General features: G+C 42.2%; 1 protein-coding gene across 2 annotated transcripts in view; it reads left to right on the top strand.

Annotated features, from left to right (window-relative positions):
- bsnb (bassoon (presynaptic cytomatrix protein) b) overlaps positions 1-20,792 on the top strand; it is a 71,183-nt gene that overhangs the window by 40,922 nt on the left and 9,469 nt on the right. The window contains exons 1-3 of one of the 2 annotated variants that reach the window (XM_036001791.1): positions 87-193; positions 11,263-11,472; positions 13,598-20,032. In XM_036001791.1, the coding sequence (XP_035857684.1) occupies positions 13,730-20,032 (6,303 nt within the window). In that variant the 5' untranslated portion in view covers positions 87-193; positions 11,263-11,472; positions 13,598-13,729. Of the gene's footprint in view, positions 1-86; positions 194-11,262; positions 12,070-13,597; positions 20,033-20,792 lie in introns of those variants that run through there. The other variant, XM_031287447.2, reaches the window with a different exon arrangement.

Here is a 20,792-nt window from a genome sequence, read left to right as displayed (position 1 = left end):
GTGTGGCACAGCCTGGCACACTGCTGTGACATGTGTTCGCTCACGCTTTGCACTGCGCACTTGGTAGTTTTAAACCACTGTTCATTCAGACTGTGCATAATAGAAATGGATACTGTGGTTTAAAAGCTCTGATCGGGCTTTAATAGAGTAACCTGCTCTGCTGATCTTTGATTCTGCAACTAGATTGAATACAGTGAGTATGGTTATTTGAAGTGAATTTTATTTTGATTGAATGTAACATTTGACTGCTACTGTTGCATTTTTATTTACATGTGTTGATGTCCGTACTTAACATGCAATGTGTTTAGGTGTTCCTATGCTCCATTACTGGTATTAATGTGTGTGTGTCTTTGGGTCTGGGCAACAAACTGCGTGACATATATCCCCATTCACCTGAAACTCACCCCATTCACACCTGCTTGGCAGCGCGCACCTGCGCACATGGTAGTTAATAATTCACACTGACCCTCTGCTCCCCTGACCTTCACTTGTTACAAGTTAATTATGACCTCCTCTGTCGTATGCCTCATTAATCTCTGTGAGACACAGAACTTGAATGCTTATTATGATGATCTCTGCCTTAGTTGTTACATAGTTGTCATCTTTATTTCAGTTTTTTATTTTTACTTTGAAGGTTGACGTGGCCGGCGCTTTTGTTGTGCACTGTCAAAACAAGATTACATTCAGGTTATGACGTGGCTGTTTTGATGGTAAAAAAAAATGGAAAGCTACTGTTGAATTATTTTTGGGATAACTTATGATAGAAGGAGGGTTGACAAAGTTTGACATTCAGAAGTAAAACTTTGGTGAAGACGATTACACATGATGCGTGACAAATGTTTTATATTGCCATGCATTGCTGTCATGCTTCCATTTGCTCTTTTTCCTTGCAGAAAGTTTTATAGCTCTCTTTCTAACATTGCCTCAGTTTTCTTTTACATTTGTGATCTCTATTGTGGCATGAAAACAACTACATAGTGGGAATTGATCTTTATTTCCTTCCTGGTAATGAGCACCTAAAATATTATATCTCGGTGAGGTTTGTGACTGCGTTTAATGATAGCTGACATTTCTTGCTCACAGCTTGTGGTCTGATTTCTGGCAGAGACACCATGCAGGGACAGACTCTTGCTGTGAGATGACTGACAGTGAGAGGTGAAATTACTGAGGTTGTGTAGGCAACACACAGTCTGCTCGCACATGTGTTCGTACACTTTGCTGATCAACATACCAAAATATGTGTGTATGTTTGTATGTCAGAGGTGGGTCAGGGTGGTGTGACTGTCACCACCAATAGTGCATGGAATAAGAGCTAAGATGTTATTAAAAAGGTTGGTGGTAAATATGCAGCCCACTTCAAGTGCAATATTTAGCAGGATGCTTAAATCAGACTCTGTAAGTGCCCTGTTTGTTTTTCTGTTCTGCGCGTTCATGTTGTGTGGGTGTGTATGCTCTCACGGGGCTCCATATCTCTCTATGAAATGTTGCTCTCTCTGGCTCCCTCCATGGGTAAGAAGTATTAAAGCTCTCCATCATATTCTTGCCTCACTAGCAGTTAGGCTCTGTAGGTCTGTTATCTGTGCACATTTCTGGCAAGCGTTACTTTTGTGCATTTTGGCCTTTATATCATGGTTGCAACTAAACAAAGATAAGTTCTGGGATTTATGACTAGGATTGTGAGTTGAGAGGTTGAACAATGTGACCTTTAATTTTAGCCGTTTGGAGAAAAGGCCAGGTATTTTAAGGCAGATCACAGAGTCCACTTGGGGCATTCTTAGTAGTTTTTTCTCCCTGAAGAAAAAGCTTTTCAGTTGTCACCTCTTGTCATAAAGACAAACTCCCGCTATCAAAAGAGAGACTGCATAGCTGCATTTCAGCTAAAAAGTGGAATCACTGGTCCACCGGGATGGGAGTATGCAAAATAAAGCAATCACTACTTCAGTATTACTTAAAAGAAAGACATCAGGACAAATGAGGTACATAAAAACAAACATGTAATTACCTGAAACAATACATGTATGATGTACTGTCTCAAATTACCATGTTGTTTTTCAAAATTGATTTACCAAGAGGCAATTCTAACATGTTGTCGCAAGAAATACGTGACACTACTCACAGTATGTGACAGTACCTAGTTTTATACAGTCTATGGATAGTACGCAGACTGACAAAGTTAGCGACTAGCTGGTAAACACAGCGGAGCATTTAGCAACTAAAGAGCCACATATTTCCCTCAGGAGTTGGTGGAAAGCAAACCAGTGCTAAAAAGAGAGGGACTTAGCCAGATGGTCATAAAACCCCTGCCTCCAAATGAATAGAAGATTGCCATATCATCTTTTGTTTTTGCTGCTTGCAAATGGCCAAAAGAATAACAGTTATTTTGGTTTTAAGTTTAATGCTTGAGTCACAGTATCCTGTTTTAAATAATGCAATTCATTTCAGAATATGTTTTTATACTTGTGAGCTCTTGTGAGGAGTCTTGTACTTGTGGAAGTGTGTAATTGATTGATTAGCATGTAAACTACAGACAATAAACAAAAATGGTAGTTTGAAGTCCTCTTTTGAGCTCTGGAGGACCATCCTGCAGGGGTTTGCAATTTATTTTTACCTCCTCTGTGCAAGTTTGTCTGAAGTAAGTTGACTTCTTTTTGTACTTCATAGTTATTTTTTTACAACTTCAAAAACTGCTACTTTTGAGAGCTTGATCCTATTACATTTGAGCAATTTTTGCTTTTATTGGATCATTCCAAATTGAGAGAGACAGTAAACATAGTTCGATTTTAATTCAGGAAGGTACATTCATTAATCAAATTAAGCTCCATCTGAGCGCTTTCATTTGCCATTCACATACCTGCTTTCAGCTTGGCTTGTCATTAGGGTTTTGCAGTCTGGATAATTAATATACTTTCCTTTCTGCATTACATAATTTGGTGAATTTATATTCATATACACTTGCTTAGACATTGACAGACGCATGTGCAGTCGCGCACACACACACACACACACACACACACACACACACACACACACACACACACACACTTGCACTAGGCCATAAAATGATGTCACCGCGTCTGTCGTTTTCAGCGAAAAGGCTCCGCAAGTTGTCACGGCGCATGGTCTTGCACCTCTGAATTTTTGAAACTTGGCGTGCGCTGCGCTTTCCGTTTCAACATGGTCAGCTGGGAAGAAGACTGGCCGAGCAGGTTCGCCTGTACAAACATCTGCATGATTCTTCATGTACAGACTACAGGGAGACACATGGTCTTAAATATGTGTAAGAGAGAGACAGACACACACATGAGTAATCAGGCTGTAATGTCTCAGCAAGCTCCTCTGAGAGTGGGATCAATCTATGAGAAGAGGATCAATCTCCCTGACCTTTTCCTTGTGGTAACCTACAGTGTTCAATCTCTCATTAATTTGACAGTGAAAGGGCAGCTTTTCCAGCTGTGAGCTGACAGGAGCATCACTACACTGCCGGTGTTCACACTATTCAACTTTCACTCACTAACTGCTCTCTCAACTACACTCTTGGTACCTTGTCAACTGAAATAAAAAAAACTAAATGTATTTGCTATTGCGTCAAACACACTAAACACTGTTGCTTCAGCTGAGCTACAATTCAAAGTTTGTGGACATCATGCCCTTACTGTAAGATAATTTTCTAGGTGCATGCTTAATATTCACTGCAGATACTCAATGTGATTTTTTATAGTCTTAGTCTAGTCTTAAGTCTTTTAGTATTAGTCTAGTTTTAGTAGACCAAATATTAGCAGATTTTAGTCGACTAAATCTACAGTGGACTTAGTTGACTAAATGTTTCTCCAGAATTTTTGGTCATTGGAAGTATCCATCAGTCTGTTATGGAATGGTATTAAGGTTTCAATATGCAATAGAGACACAGATTTAACGGTTCGTCCTAGACCTAGCTCTGACATTTCTGTTGTTCATGAGACATGTCATTGCCCTCGGGCCGGGTGCACTGCAAAACATTAGCGTGTTGCTAACGAGTAAAGTCAACTGAAATCAGCCAAAGCTGTGTAACTAAAACTGTGCAACTAAACACAACTAAGTATAATGTAAACAACCTTACTGTTGTGAAAACGTCCTCGAAACTGTGCAAAGTTCTGCAAACTTGTCCTCCTGTGTAACTGCCGCTGCGTTTGTTTAGCTGTTGCGCCTGCATTTGCCGCAGCTTTTTAAAATGGCTCTGCTGCTTCCGCATAAATCAGCCTACCCTCAAAGATTCGCTCTGATTGGATTTCTTCCCAACTTCCCACAAAAAAGAGTGGTTGTTGACTAAAGTGTCTGTTATATTTCGTCACAGTCTTCGTCATCATATCTGACATTTTATTTAGTTTATATTTAGTTTTCGTCTGTGAAAAAGGTTCGTTGACGAATATTTTTCGTCATAGTCTTCGTCAACGAAATTAACACTGTTCATAAGCTTAAGGTATATATTTCTAGATTTTCAATTTTATAGGGCGAGCTGAACACACTGCAGCTAAAGAAAACACATGCAAATAGACAAACCAGAAACAAAGAAAACATCTGTGGGACTATTACTATAACATAATAATTTGCAAACTGCAAGGTGTCCTTGAGTGCTATGAAAGGCACCCATAAATAACATGTATTATTTGGGCCCGAGCACCGACAGTGGCAAAGGCCCTATTGAAACTGAAGGAATTATTATTACAGCAAATGAATTGCCTTTTTGAGGGGCTTAACATACTCAAAAACTCACCAAAATTGGTGGTCGCATCAAGTCTGGTGAAAATGTACGTATTTTAAGGGTTTCGGGAATAGGCGCACAAAAATGGCTCGCTAGCGCCCCCTACTAAGTTAAAAAAAATTGAGCCCCTGCAGTACGTTTAACGTAGACTAACGAAACTTGGTACACATATGTAGCATATCAAGACGTACAAAATAGCTCATTGGAGCCATACCCTAAACCCAACAGGAAGTCCGCCATTTTGAATTGAAAGTACGAAATTATTGTGATTTTGACCATTTCCACGTCATACTTTAACAAACTCCTCCCAGAGATTTCATCTGATCAACTTCAAATAGACCTCAACAGTCCCGCCCACAGCTGACTCCGGAAGTAAAAATCCCATTGATTTTCTCCATAAGGTTTTAGAATATCAGTCATAATGTCTAAAGCATCCGAGCTACGTGGTTGTGAAACAAAAGTTTCTGCTCCTGTAGAAGCTCGAAGTCCGTATGAAATCAACCTTGTTTTAAGAAAAACATGTTTTATCTGCCATGTAATGGAGAAAAACTACACTACCCACAATCCTAAGTATAACAGCAACGTCTCTGATTGGTCCAACTCGCTGTTACCAAAGAAACGTTTACCGTACCCGCGAAACCGCGAACGGCTAGAGCGAGCTTCTACCATTAAAGTCTACGATAGTTTCTGTACACGGTCTTGTACCTCTGCCTTTTTTGCCGTGCGTGCTGTGTCCGACGGTTGCACAAATGCAGGGTCGCGTGGATCGGCGTCCACCAGTAACCCCGATGCGCGAAGAGGAGCGAGGGCCCGTCCAACGCTGCTTACAGCTTTAATTATTATTATTATTAAATGTGTGTGGAGAGTTGTGAAACTGTATCTCAATCTGTATGTGTTTACAAATCTCAGTTCACATTTGAAGATTACTTTTCACATGCACATCTCCAGCATAACAGATATAGAAAATGACCAAATACAGAATTGTGCTGCAAATACTCACAATGCAACAATATACAGAAAAACACAAGCAAAAGAGGAAACGTTTTCTGTGGACACTTAAACCTGACAAACACACCCTGGCACAAACATTTCTGCAATAGTATCTCAATCATACAATCAGAATGTTTAAACTGACATACACTTAATATGTCAGTTCACTTTTCAACACTATGTATGGGTAGACAACTTCAGTGCATTTCTGTATTTGGTTGTGTTAGCAGTACGTTTTATTATGCTATACATGTGTTGTCGAATTGGTGAAGATGTTTTCTTAATTTGCACGTGTTTTGTCAAGTTGCCGTACATTGAACTCTCAGGGACACCATAGATTTATTCAGACACACAAAATATAAACATGAGCTATAACTAGTTGATATAAGGACAAAAACATTAAACAGGACTAGCATAGGCAATGTAGTTTATTGTAGAGATTGGGGCGTTCAGCAGACTTTAGCTTGTCTTCAAACCACTAATTTCTCTCTGCGGCTCTCTTGTGCCAGGTCCCAAAAGGTTCAAGTCAAATGAGAAATGTTTAATTCAATATATTTTGATTAGAGATGCTATAGCTGCACTGGGAACGTAGAGACTATTATAAGTATACAGTGTTAACAAATCATGTGTTCTGTCGAAATGTCTTCAAACTGGATGCTGAAAACCACCTCTGTTTTCTCATTACATGTTGCAGTGGATAAATGCAGACACCAAATGCTTCAGATGTACTTGATATATTACAGTCAGTGTCTAGTCTTGTCAGCCTCATCTGAGTTACAGTTCAGAGCCAAGGTTAAGTACACTCTCTACTGAGCACACAAGTCAGCCTCCTGCCATTTAATGAGGTGACCAGTCCACTAACAAGATGATCTCAGTTACTGAGCCTGCTGCTGCCACACAACTGCTGCCACACGCACCCACACCCACACTAGTCTCGCTTTGCCAGACCTTCCTTCACAGTGCTGCGAAGGAAGGGTGTAGCTAGTCCACATAGCATAGCGGGATGGGAGAGAAACGTGCTCTGGTTTATTGGCATGTGTTTAAACCAATCACATTGAGCTCTGGTGCCGCTGCAAAATAGCCTCGGGAAGGAACTTGTTTTGGTGGAACGTGTACATTCAAAAGTTGTTTTAGTCGTGCAACAGAAAACTCAGATTGGACAGATTGTCTAGCTAGCAGTCTCGATTTACCCTGCAGAAATCTGAGGAGCAGTTAACCATAGTCCTCATATATCGACCGGAGTTTACAATTCCAACACAAAAAAACGTTATGTAACGGAAATCCGGCCAAAAAGAAGGACATACGGCGGAATTTTCGGCGGCAACGGGGCAATCCCGGAAGTAGAAAGTTGTGGATATAGACTACACCCGCACCGAATCCCCCAAAACACAAAAAGAAGTCAAGTAAATTATGAAAAACATCAACCGTGTTTCAAAACAAATTATTTTCTGCTTGAAGAAAACATTTCATTTACTGTCTCTGTGGTAGTTTTAGCTGTAGTTCAATCTCTATGTATTGAGCTGTTAAAGTGTTGTTGTTCAGAGGGCAGTTAAAAAGTAGAAGGGGATTGCCTCAGTGAATTGGTTACTCTGTTTTCAGGGTGCATTAAAGGCCTGTCCCTGAAGCGCAGAAGCTCAGTCTTTTATACGGACCTGATTTTCTCCACACATTGTGGGCAGAGGTGGGAAGCACAGCCCACGTTGTTCACTGCTGTACAAGCTAAAGCACTCTACATGAATAATTTGCTACTCCTAGCTCTGGATTGGCATTGCTCCTCTCTTCCTTTCACCCACGCAGTGATGTTATGCTGATTCAGGAGCAAAAGAGGGGAGTTTGGCAGTGCCAAAATGGCAGGAAGAAAGCTTCTCAGTGGAGGGATGTTCATTATAGTATCTAATTAAGGTTCAATTCTGCTTTGTGAACATGCTAAAAAAATAGTTAAAGCAGATTTGATGCGGTCTTGAGGAATTTGGAAGTGAGAGGACTTCAGAGGCTGGGAGTTTTTATTATATAATTATGTGAGCATGCAAGTGCGTACAGAGCACACACACATAGCATGTCCTCACCGTCATTATTGTTGCGTCGCTTCAGTGGTTCTCTGTCAGTCCCATTGTGCACTAGCTGTCCATAACGCAGACGCAGACACTTTCAGTCTCTTACATTTCTACACAATGTATTTTTTTTTTACATGTGAAACCGGCACAGATGGCTAGTTCTGAGAGTACTGCACCTGTTTATATATAGCTTCTCAGTAGAGCACTTGAGAGAGATGAAAACAAAGCCTGTCTGTTTGGCATGCCAATAGCTCCATCCATGCTTCAGCTGAGACAACAGAATCCTGATTTGGGCATGTTAAGAAAGGTTTAATCTTGGATGGAAAAATAGCATCAGTAAAAATACAGTGTTACACATAGATTCAAATGTAGCTGTCATATCCGTCTTCATATGTTACATTACATTTGGTTTTGGCAGTTATTGCATTTAGGAAGTTAAAAGTCTCATAGTAAGACTCAAGGTCACTGTGGTTTTTACTTCTTGAAAGTTTTTTTTTTTTTTTAACTGGCCAAGCGTGTGCCAGGCTCTTATTTTATCACCTTTTATGCTGAAAAATATTGTAATGTAACTGCCCACACTATTCCTTAGTTTGCTACGGCGTTGTCCTTACTTAACTGCATATTTTCACAGTATTCATGATACAAATGGCATCATTTCTAAATGAGGGAACTGCATAATTTAACACTCATGTTGAATAAGCGTCTAATTGAGTTATTATCAACAGAACATCAGTTGAAGTCTACCGGTATTAAAGCTGAAATAATCACAATTTTTTTTTAGAGAGAGGTTGAGTGTCACTACAGTAGGTAGCTGGTTAGGGTATACCCACTGTCTGCAAGCTACATGTCCAGCACCACACAGCAGCTGGTGAAAACATCTTAACATCTAACAAGCTAAAATCCCAAGAGCCGCAACAATTAGTCAGTTAATCATTTGTTGGATAACAGAAAATTAATCAGAAACTATTTTGATAATCAAATTAATTTCTCAAGCAAAAATGACAAACATTTGATGGTCCCAGCTTTTCAAATATGACTTTTGGCTCATTTTCCTTCTCCTATTTTCTGGTATTTTCTTATACTGACAAAATAGGACATCTGAAGATGTCATCTTGGATTCTAGGAAATTGTGATTGACAGTTATTTGATGTTTTGACTAAACAAGTAATCAATTACAGTAATTAAGAAAATAATTGGCTGATTGGCTGTAGTAACAGTAGCTCACAAGTTACTAGAGACCTTTGACATTTGTCAGGGGATTAGTCAATCGAAATAAAAGTAATCAGCAACAATTTTGATAATTGAATAATCGTTTAAGCATTTTCTTAGATTTCTTTGAATGTAAACTGGAAATCTTTGGGTTTTGGACTGCCAGTCAAACAAAACAAGACATTACATTAGCTTGGACTCAAGGAACTTGTGATGGACATTTGTTACTATTTTTCTGACATTTATAGGCCAAACAATTAATATATTAATCAAGAAAGTTATTGGTAGATTCATCGTTCAGTTGCAGCCCCATTTTAAATATCTATGTATGCACTGGGAAATTGTCTTCAGTGATTCTCCAAAGAGAACATTTTCCTATCAATGAGGTGAACATGCTATCTGCAGTGGCCTAATATAAATAGCAATTTACTTTACTATGATTGATAGGTATCTAGTGATTCAATAAATATACAGAAATCATCATCACATATAGTAATAAATACTACATCGTTCGTAGCCATCATCTTCACCACCACCACCACCATCTATCATTAGTCCACTACCACTTTCTTCTTCCTCCTGTTTTTTTCTCTCCATCCTCCTCCTCCTTTTTCATCCTCTTATTACATTTTAGCTGTAGCTTTGCCTCCTACCACCCACATCAACGAATGGTTAACCATTACTTGTAGATTCTTTCGCCTTCACAAATCAGTTTAACTGGAAAAAATAGTTAGAAGTGGCCTGTAATGGTCTGTATCCACCCTTCATCATGGCCAGTGAGCCTGAAACCAGAGGACACAAAAGGGCTCTGGGAAGATCAAAAATTCAATCTCTCACTCACACCTGATCAGTTTATCTACACAGATTTAGTATAAAGCGAAAAAGAAGGTAGACTGTGTCCTACACCTAGACTTTATCAATGGAGGCTCATCTGTCAAACGCCGGTCTCTGGGGTCTCTAGATTAAGATCTCTATCTGTCTGTTAGGATGTTCCCTGCTGAGTAAAATGTTTTGTCACTCTCTGTCTGTCTCTCTTTGCTTGCTTGTAATGGAGGCTTTTCTCAATTATTTATGTCATTCAGGCTGATAACTCTTCTTTAAGCCTCCCTCCATGTCAGACATTTGACAGAAGTGACAGAATCGCAATAACTTCCATGAGCACTGATCACATTTGATAGTTGCAATGTGAGTAAAATGTATTTTGTTTAAACCTTCTCTGTCATCTTGACTGTTTCCACCGCAGTAAAGATGCCCTCTGATACAGTCATTGAACACCTGCATTGCTTTTATTTATTAGCCAATACAAGTAATGATTTATTAGGCAGACATAATCAGCAATAGAGGTGTTTATGAGGTTATTTGTTTTGTTGTATGAGTCTGTGACACAAGAGCGCTTGCTCTTCAGGCCTCAGGCACAGGTGATTATCATAGAAACGGAAGGCTGCGTTACAAACATGGTGCGGCCACCTCTCTTTTCAGCTTTCATAACCTTTGCCATAACCATTTCTTTCCATCGAGCAGTTTCATCAATCTGCTGCATTGGCCTGCAATTGAATCTGTTTATGTTAATATCCTGTCTTTGATGGGTTTTGTTCTAGATTTTTAAACCCTGTCAGAATCTATAACTACCTTCACACATATGGCTCAGTGAGGATGACGGTGAAGGACGAATCCTACTCTTGCAGATTAAAGGTTTGCTGTGGCTCCATAAAAGGTCTAATGACAGTTGCACCCCTCCAATCTAATAACAGATGTGTTAATTTGTATTCACACAGTTCTCTTCCTCTGTGTACCCTGTTTGAGAGTGCTTAATGTTGTCAAATGATTAAGTCTTCACCAAGAGATAAAAGGCCTTGTTTGGACAGGCTTTCAAATATTCAGTTTTTCAAACTCGCTATACTGAGTCCTTGGCACTAGATGACCGTTATTACAGCAACAACTTTCTGAATATTTTTTCTAACAGACACATTCATATTTCTGTACCCATCAATCATCATACATAATAATCAGATAATGTGATAACACATTGTCAATACCAAAGTAAACACCAATGTTGGGCATACTTTGTGCATGTAGTCAGATTGCTCCCCATTTAAATAGTTTCCCTTTTTGTTTGCTTATTGTTGGCACAAGGTGGAATCCAGGTGACACTAAGAGTTTGTTTTGCTGAATAATGTACATGAATAATAGAGTTTGTTACAAGAATGCATGTCCTTTGATTATTCTATTTCATTTTTTTAAATTGCTGTTCTCTTTGTGTTTGTTTTTCAGAAGAAAGAATGGTTGTGCTTGAACTGCCAGACGCAGAGGGCTCTGTCAGGAAGCTTGGGAGATATTCCAGCTCCTGTTTCACAGCCCTTGGGATCCCCCCGGCCACCCACTACAGCCAATCAACAACCACCTCAGCAGAAAGGGCCAAATCAACTTTTAGGGCCTAGGCCCACAGGTCATCAACAACAACAGAAACCACTGGGTCCCCAAGTAAGTGGCCCTGTCTCTCCTGTGAAACATGCTGGGCCTGCCCCTCATACCAAGGGGCCCAGCCCAGCTTCCCTTCAAACCAAGGGTTCTGTCCAACCTATTTCTCAACCTAAGGGTTCAGCTCAGCCTCCGATCAAAACTAAGGGTCCAACACAGCTCTCAGCTCAGAGTAAGGGACCTCAAATTAAAGGTCTTAATCAATCACATGCTCAGAGTAAGGGCCCTATTCAGTCTGCTAATCAAATAAAGGGCCAGAGCCAGGCCAAAGGGCAGACTCAGACAAAGGGATCTGCTCAGTCCTCTGCTCAGACGAAGGACCCTTCTCATCCTTCTGGTGCCAAGGCCACCCCTGGTAAAGCCACACCCAACCATGCCAAGGCCTCTCCCACCCCATCAAAAACAGTACCTACTCAGTCTAAACCCACAGGTAACAACCAGGTCCGCAAACAGCCGCAGAGCCAGGAGAAGACCAAAGTCACATCCAAATCTCTAAAAGAAGACGGCAAGGCCTCACCAAAGAAGGCATTGTCAGAGACTGTCACTTCACCAAAAGACATGAAGATTGCTGAAGATACACACAAGTCAAAACACCATGAAGTGAGCTACCTGCAACTTCTTCGCCTTCACTTGTTACTCTTGATTCATCATTTTTATTTTTTGCTCCATTCAAGTAATTGTAACCATTTCTCAGAATCATCATCATATCATAATCCTTTTAATTATTCATTCCACATCACTACTGTCGCTATCATTATATCATTATTATCTTTTTTTCATTCTTCTCGTAATTATAATTTATGTAGTTAACATGTTTGTTAGCTATTATTTTATTGCTCTTCTTTTCCTTTCTACCTTTCATTCTACCATCACCATTTGAACTAAAGTTAGTTAGTAGTAGTTACCATTGACTTGTAGTATTATCACATACCGTACGTTTGTGTTGCATCATATTACGCTCTTTATTGAAACAATTTCCTATCAATACAACTTTCTTTATCAAAATATCCTTATCATTACCATCTTCATCCTTATCATCATCATCATCATCACCACCACCACCACCATCTTCATCTTCATCCTTATCATCTCTATCCTCATCATCATCATCACCATCTTCATCCTTATCATTATCATCATAATCTTCATCATCGTCATCACTATATTCATCCTTATCATCATAATTATCATTTTTATAATCATCATCATCATCCTCACCACCATCTTCATCCTAATCATCAGCATCACCACCACCACCACAGCCAGCTTCATCCTTATCATTGTCATCATCGTCATCATCTTCATCATTGTCTCAGTGATTATTCCTTATCTCAGCCGGTTCCCCCATTCCTCCGCCTGGTTTTGTACACTTTAATTTTATTTGTATCAAACGCAAGCTTTTTGTTTACTGTGACACTTTGTGATGATATTTTAAGCATTCTAAGCATGTTCGTTATTCTTCAACGGTCCGAAGAATGCAAAGGAGAATGCGTCAAAGGTGGCAATCAAGCATGTAACCAAATGACATTTGTCTGTAGATGTTTGTATGTTTAACTGTTTGTTATATTCACTCTATGTGTCAGTGTATTTATCCATCTGTGTGTACATAACTTTGAAAGGCAAACTCAACCCAAATCAATAGAATATGATCAATAGCTATACTAATCTACAAAATAAGATTATATTCACAAACAAGTCAAAATAAAAGCTTTGATCAGAATATATATAAAACAAATGAAATTAAGTTACTCTTGTTTCAGGGTAACAAATGTATAAGTCAAATACGCTTGACTTCTAAACCAAAACATAATAGTAAATATTTGGGTTGATTTTAGCCTAAAATGTTACTATATCTGGTTGTTTGTTTTAAAGGGTTTGTTCATTCCAATATAATTGTTCCCTAGTAAGTATTAGAGACCATTTTGATTGTATAAAGTCAAGTGCATTAATTTTACTACATATAATCTAAAAATGCTCATGAAAATGTGACAGCTGATTAGTTTGATGAAATAATGGGACACAAGGTGTGCTCTGAGGCCTGTAATAGACCATGCAATGAGTTAATTTAGGGGGGAAAATGTCTTATGTTTGCTTCTGACCTTTTTCCTTCTCTTTCTCCTTTTTTCAGGATTACATCAAATCAAGTACACATAGTCTAAGTGACACTGGATACTCCTCAGATGGGATCTCCAGCTCTCATGGGGAGATTACAGGACAGATCCAGGAAGAAGGAATCAAACTCAATGAAAGAGGTGCTTCCATGCCCTCAGAAATCACCAAGCTGGAGAGCTCCATGAAGCCTTTACTAGAGTCAAAGACGGCATCAGACCAGAAGCACAGGCCACATTCACTGTCTGTAGGACAGGGCCGAGACTACAATCCTGATGATGATGCAGCAAGGGATGAATCAGAGGATGAACTCAGTTGTAAGCTTCGCCATGATTATGTGGAGGACAGCAGTGAAAGTGGTCTCTCACCATTGCCAGTAAGACAGAAGAAGTCACATAAAGATGTAACAGATGAGGAATATATGAGGAGGCAAATTATGGAGATGAGTGCGGATGAAGAGGAGATGGAAGAACATGGAAACCAGAAGACTAAAAGGGGACATAAAACCAGTGGGGATTTGAGTAAAGAGAGACGGCGACTCTCTCATCATTCTAATAGTTTTGAGGATGACACCAAGGCATCAGAGGCAAATGAAGAGGAAGATGTTGTAATGGCTGGAGGCCTTCGGCGTTTTAAGACCATTGAGCTGAATAACACCAACAGCTACAACCGAGACATGGAGCTAAGTACTGAGCATGACCTACGAGAACCAGAGCTAGAGATGGAGAGTCTGACTGGTTCTCCCGAGGAGCGGTCCAAGGGAGAATATTCATCCACCTTACCTGCCACCACTCCCAGCTACACCTCTGGAACATCCCCCACATCTGTGTCATCCATGGAGGATGACAGTGACAGCAGCCCTAGTCGTAGGGCAAGACTAGAGGAGGCAAAGCAGCAAAGGAAGGCTCGACATCGGTCCCATGGTCCACTACTTCCCACTATCGAGGACTCATCTGAGGAGGATGAGCTCAGAGAGGAGGAAGAACTACTTAGAGAACAGGAGCAGATGAGAGATCTAGAGCAACAGAGGATCCGCAGTACTGCTCGAAAAACAAAGAGGGATAAAGAAGAGCTACGGGCACAGAGACGCCGGGAGAGATCCAAAACTCCCCCCAGTAATCTCTCTCCTATTGAGGATGCATCGCCTACAGAAGAGCTGAGGCAGGCTGCAGAGATGGAGGAGCTTCACAGATCATCATGTTCTGAATACTCACCATCTATGGACTCAGAAGCAGAGGGCTTTGAGATGATTGGTGGAAAGCTTTACAAATCAGGAAATGAATATAACCTTCCAACCTTCACATCACTCTACTCCCCAACAGAAAAGACATCAGCAACGTCACCATCTGATAAAACACTAAAGAGTGCAGAGGAGGTCTATGAGGAGATGATGAAGAAAGCACAGCTCATGCAGAGGCAAGGACATACAATTAATCAGCAGAAAGGTGCCTCTCAGCCTGACAGTAAACATCATCTTGAAGCAGGAACTGTCCTAACCCCCGGCTCAAGCCCAACGCAGGTTACTGCACCTATGTCCTTCTCCACAACAGGGAGTGATCCAAGAATTCCAGGAATTCATGCAGCACAGCATCTATCAAAAGAAACACAAAACAGGATAATGACACAGAGTGCCAAAATTGAAGGTGTTGTTGGAGTTGCCACAACCAAAGCCCAAGTCAGTCAGACTGCCACGACTCGCCAAGCAGGTAGCACAGTGCCTGTTGGCAACAGAGCAGGCTCCCAGAAGCCAACACAGGCATCACCTGACCCTGGAGCATCCTCCCTAACCTCCAAAGTCTTCTCCCTTTTCAAAGGTTCCAGCCCCTCGGCCTCCCCAAATGCTTCCCCAGTACAAAGCCCAACACATACGCCATCCATGAGACCCACTGGTGGTAGTGGCAGGCAGCTACCATCTTTGCCTGGTGGTCCTACATCAGCTGCAGCATCCCATGGAGCTCAGGCACCTCAAAGGGCAATTTCACCACGTCTTACACGACAGCAATCCTCCCAAGATTCACCAGTTATGGTGATAACACTAGGCTCTGATACAACTAGTCCTGCCAAGCCAATTACTGTAAATTCTTCCACTTCCCCTTTGTCATCACCAACACAGGTCAGTTGTAAAACGTTGTATAGCTCCCAACCCCCTTCGACTAGTTCCCCAACATCACCACAAATGCATTTATCACAACAGTCTCCTAAACGTTCCTTACAGATGGCTCAACATTTTGAAAAAGTAAATGTTGGTATTAGCACTGTGACCACAACTGCACATAGTCGTGGATCTATGGAAAACATATCTCTATGTAAATTGTCAAATATTCCAGGCTCTTCAATGGTTGTGGGTCTTGGTCAAACACATCCAAACACTAATGTGGTGGATCTGAGAGCCCCAGTGAGGCCAGCTCCAATTATAATGACAGACCAGGGAATGGACTTAACATCCCTTGCCACTGATACAAGGAGATACTCTTTAGGAGCAGAGCACCCATCTGGTCGACACACAGCAGTGCAACCTCTTATTATGAACCTGAATTCACAAGAGCAACCGCACATATCTGTATCAACACCGACCACAGTTAGTGTCACAGTTGCAGGTTCTATGTTCATGTCCCAACCCAAGCAACAAGTCGTGTATGGAGATCCTTTGCAAAACCGTGTGGATTTGGGACAGGGTGTTGGATCAGCTGTGTGTTTAACCCAGAGCAAGCCACCAATTACTGACCCATCTATTCCCAAAATTGATGCCTGCCTGGAGAACCTGGGTATACAACAGCAACAACTGCAGTTACAGCAGCAGAAGCTCCTGCAGCAGCAACAGCTTCTTGAGCAGCAGCTTCAGCAGCATCATCAGCAATCCTCTTTTGCTCGTTACAATTTAGCTAACCAGGTCCAGCCACTGCTGATGAAAAAAGATCTTGTAGTGAGCCAGACAAGCAGTGCCCAGCCTGCAGTGACTGCAAGTGCCATTCCTAGAGCATCCCCGCTGGCTTCACCACCAGTGTCTGGGGCTCCTGCTTCCAATGCTCCCCATGAAGTCTATGGTGGAGTTGCCTTAGAGCTAAAAAACAAGCCAACAGTAATGAACTTGTCCACAGGTAAGCCCCATGTTATGGTGGTGCAATTAGATGAAAGTAACACATCACAGGGGAGCACAGTTACTCAACTGGTTACGCGAGAGGAACCTCCTCCCACTCCTCAGGTTTTGGATCTCACTGGACAGATCAAACCTGAAAACCAAGTGGCTTGTTGTGATGTTGTTTATAAATTGCCCTTTGCTGGTTCCTGTTCAGGGTCTTTCATTCAGAAGCCTACAACAGTATCTTCAGATAAAAACCCCATCACTGAAACCTCTCAAGCAGCCCACCCTGCCCATCCACCACACTACAATGTCAGCCAACAACAACAACAACATCATAATCAACAACATCATCAACAACAACAGCAACAACAACAACAGCAGCAGCAGCAGTATCAACAACAACAACAACAACAACAACAACACCATCAGCCTCAAGGAGTGACAGAGGAACATAAACCATATCAACAACCCACAGTCCCCTCAGGAAGAATTCAGCCCTCCATGTCTGATACTAATCTACCCTCCATGACTGATGCTGGTCACTATCAGAGTAATGCCCAGGGGGGTCTAGCAGTAGATCTTAGCAGCGTTAATCAGGCTTATGATGGTGGATACCTTGGAATTGGAGCACAGTATGGATCTTACACAGACTTGCGTCACCAAGGAGATGTTGCAGGCCCTTCATTACCCCTTCGCCGATATGGCTCCATGTCAAATATCAATTCCGACTATGCCTACACTTCACGTGACCTAACAGGACCACAGGACTCCAATCTGGCTCAGTACAGTGCAACCACTGCCAGGGAGATCAGTCGTATGTGTGCAGCTCTTAACTCTGTGGACCAGTTTGGGAGCCGTTATGGAAATAACCCTGAACTGGTACCATATGGGGCTGGAAGGGGTGGTCCCTTAGCTAGGCTAAACCTCCAGCAAAGCTTAGCATCAATAAGAGCAAATCTACTGTATGGCCCAGATGGAAGACCAACAGCAAATGGCCAAACCCTAACAAACCTAATAAATGCTAGACAAGCAAGTATACGGGCTTTGTACCCTGCTGCTATGCGAGGAGGTGATGGCATGATATATTCCACCATCAACACTCCCATAGCCTCCACCTTGCCAATTACCACCCAGCCTTCCTCTGTCCTTCGCCCCATACCTAGAGGAATTTACAGACCTTACCCTACAGGTGTAACTGCTGTACCATTGGCTAGCCTTACCAGGTTGCCTCAAGTGACTCCCAGAATGCCTCTGTCCACGCAGGGACCATATTCCTACCCTACTCCAAACCAGTATCCTACTTCAGCCACACCATCAGGAAGTGTGCCTGATGCAAGCAGCTCACACCAGGAAACTCCTATGTACCTTGGAAAGCCTTTACCAACAGGTGCTGCTCAAACAGCTGCAACCATTCCACCCACCCAACCTGCAGCACACTTAGGAGCACAAAATGTACCAGCAACTGGTATACAAACCACGTCAGATCAACAGATAGATCGCACTCAACTTACCTCACAGAGTGATACGCCCCCCTCTCAAGCTCAAGGTCATCCTCCAACTGTTCAGCCATTGCAGGCTCAAATGCAGCCACACCAGTTACCTACTCAAACTGAACCTTTATCTTTGACTCAAATCCAACCACAAGTTCAACCCCTCAGTCAACCTCAACCATTAGTTTTGCAACAGGGTCAGCCACAAGCGACACCACACTGCACTGCCCTAGCACCAAGTTCCAATCTTTCTCCTCCCATGGAACCCCAGAAATCTAAGGAAGATGAGAGACTGAGTCAGCAACAAGAGCATGTGTTGCAGCTAGAGCGAGAGCGCGTTGAACTGGAAAAATTACGGCAGTTGCGCCTACATGAGGAGCTTGAAAGAGATCGTATGGAGCTTCAGCGACACAGAGAAAAAGAACAACTAATCGTTCAGCGTGAGATTCAAGAGCTGCAGACAATCAAACAGCAAGTCCTACACCAACAGCAGGCAGAGCGGGAGACACAGCTCATTATGCAAAGAGAACAACTGGCCCAACAGAGAATGCAGCTTGAACAAATTCAGTCTCTGCAGCACCAGCTTCAGCAGCAGTTGGAGGAGCAGAAAAGGCAAAAGACGGCAGCAGTGGAGGCAGCAGCTGCTACTGCAGCAGCGGAGGCAGCAGCAGCAGCATCAGCAGTGGCGGCAGCAGCAGCAGCGACATCTGCCCAGGGTGCTATACAAGGGGTAGTTGTTGGAGGAGGGCCCCCTCAAGGGTTCATTATTTGTGACCAGAGTGGTAGAGTTATTCAACAAGATGGACAGACTGTTAAATTTTGGCAGGATGGACAAGTAGTCCAAGCCATGGTGGCTGCTCGACCTATTCATAGTTCTGCCTCTGAAATGTCATTGAGAAGCAGTGACAAACAGGCTGATTCTAAGATTATGAAAAAGCAGAATTCCATGCCTCGGCTGAGGGATGGCTCCGAGGAGGACGCTGTGAAGAGGATTACAGACAGCTGTGTGCAAACAGATGATGAAGATGGAGAGGACAGATTCATGAACAGGCGCAGGAGAACAAGGCGTATTGCGGACTGCAGTGTGCAGACCGATGAGGAGGACCAGGGAGATTGGGACCAGCAGCCAGTGAGGCGCAGGCGTTCACGTGTATCAAAGCACTCTGAGTCCAGTGGTGAGGCTAAACCAGAAGGGTCATCTAAAGTGGCTTCTGCAAGTATAGCTATTCAGACCACAAATGATTCATCATGCCAAACAGAGCCTGACCAACTTAGCAGGATTTCGCCTGCTATCCACATTACCATGGCAGAGACCTCAAAGGTTGATCTGTTACATTACATAGCGGCCCCTGAAAGGACCCACAAAGGAGAGAGTCTGGCCTGCCAGACAGAACCAGAGTCTCAGTCTCAGGGTGTGGTCGTCCCCCAGCTGAGTGTCCCTACAACTATTAGTCCGTACTCCACAAGTCTGCATATAGTAGGTGCGAACACAACTGAACCAACCTCTCCTCGACTCCAAGGCGTTGCTAAGTTTGAGAGGAGAAAACCAGACCCCTTGGAAATTGGCTATCAACAAAATGAGTCTCCTTCTCGCCAGCCGCCCAAATCTCCCCAGGTTCTATACTCCCCTGTATCTCCATTGTCTCCTCATCGCATGCTGGAGACAACATTTGCCTCCCAGGAGAAACTTAACAAGGCCCACGTTACACCCCAGCAGAAGGCCTTTACTGCCGAATCACCCCAGCGCCACCAGACCCTACCAAGACCCATAAAAAGTGTGCAGCGCTCCATGTCGGATCCAAAGCCTCTCAGCCCCACTTCAGATGACCCTGCCAAGAACAGGTTCTCCCCATATCATCAGCAAGCTATGTCCAACAGTCAGGTACGAAACCATCACTTTTCTTTGAACACAATTTCATTTATCAGTTATCCAAATATCTGTCTTTAGAAATACAGCACACCCACAACATCTGGAGTAGTTTCTTTAAATAAAGCTACAGTGCACCATTATGCATGGTATCATAAAATTTGTCATATATTTTGCGATCAAAACTAATGTTTCATGATTATTGCATACCAGTGCCAAACCCAACAAAAATATGTTTTAGCCAATTTGCATTTAGAGAAACATTAAATTAGGGTAGAATTTGTCAATTAATTGTCTAAATTAAAAAAAAGTATGTGTATGCAGAGTATGCTGTGTGTGGACATAGATGATCACACAGAATCTGGCATCAAGAAGGTGACAGAATGTTCTCATGAGAGCAGCTGGCCATGCCAGAAAAGCTTTTCCCATCATCCTTTTCTGCTGTTTCTCTTCCCTATCTTACATTTTTACTCTTCTCTCTCTCTCTCTCTCTCTCTCTCTCTCTCTCTCTCTCTCTCTCTTTCTCTCTCTCTCTCTCTCTCTCTCTCTCTCTCTCTCTCTCTCTCTCTCTCTCTCTCTCTCTCTCTCTCTCTCTCTCTCTCTCTTTCTGTGTCATATCTTCTATATCTGGCAACCCCATAAGAGTTGCCAGGGGGACATACAATGTGGAGAAATACTGGTGGTGCTTTGCTGTCTTCCTGATTGTTAGCAGCTGGTCAAAATAAATTAGCATTGCTCTGCACTTAGACCAAAATTAGTTTGAGAAGCAAACATA

The sequence above is a fragment of the Sander lucioperca genome, chromosome 6 (genome assembly GCF_008315115.2).
Source record: "Sander lucioperca isolate FBNREF2018 chromosome 6, SLUC_FBN_1.2, whole genome shotgun sequence".
NCBI lineage: Eukaryota > Metazoa > Chordata > Actinopteri > Perciformes > Percidae > Sander > Sander lucioperca.
Note: the sequence above shows the minus strand (reverse complement) of the source record. Positions and strands in the feature narration are given on the sequence as shown.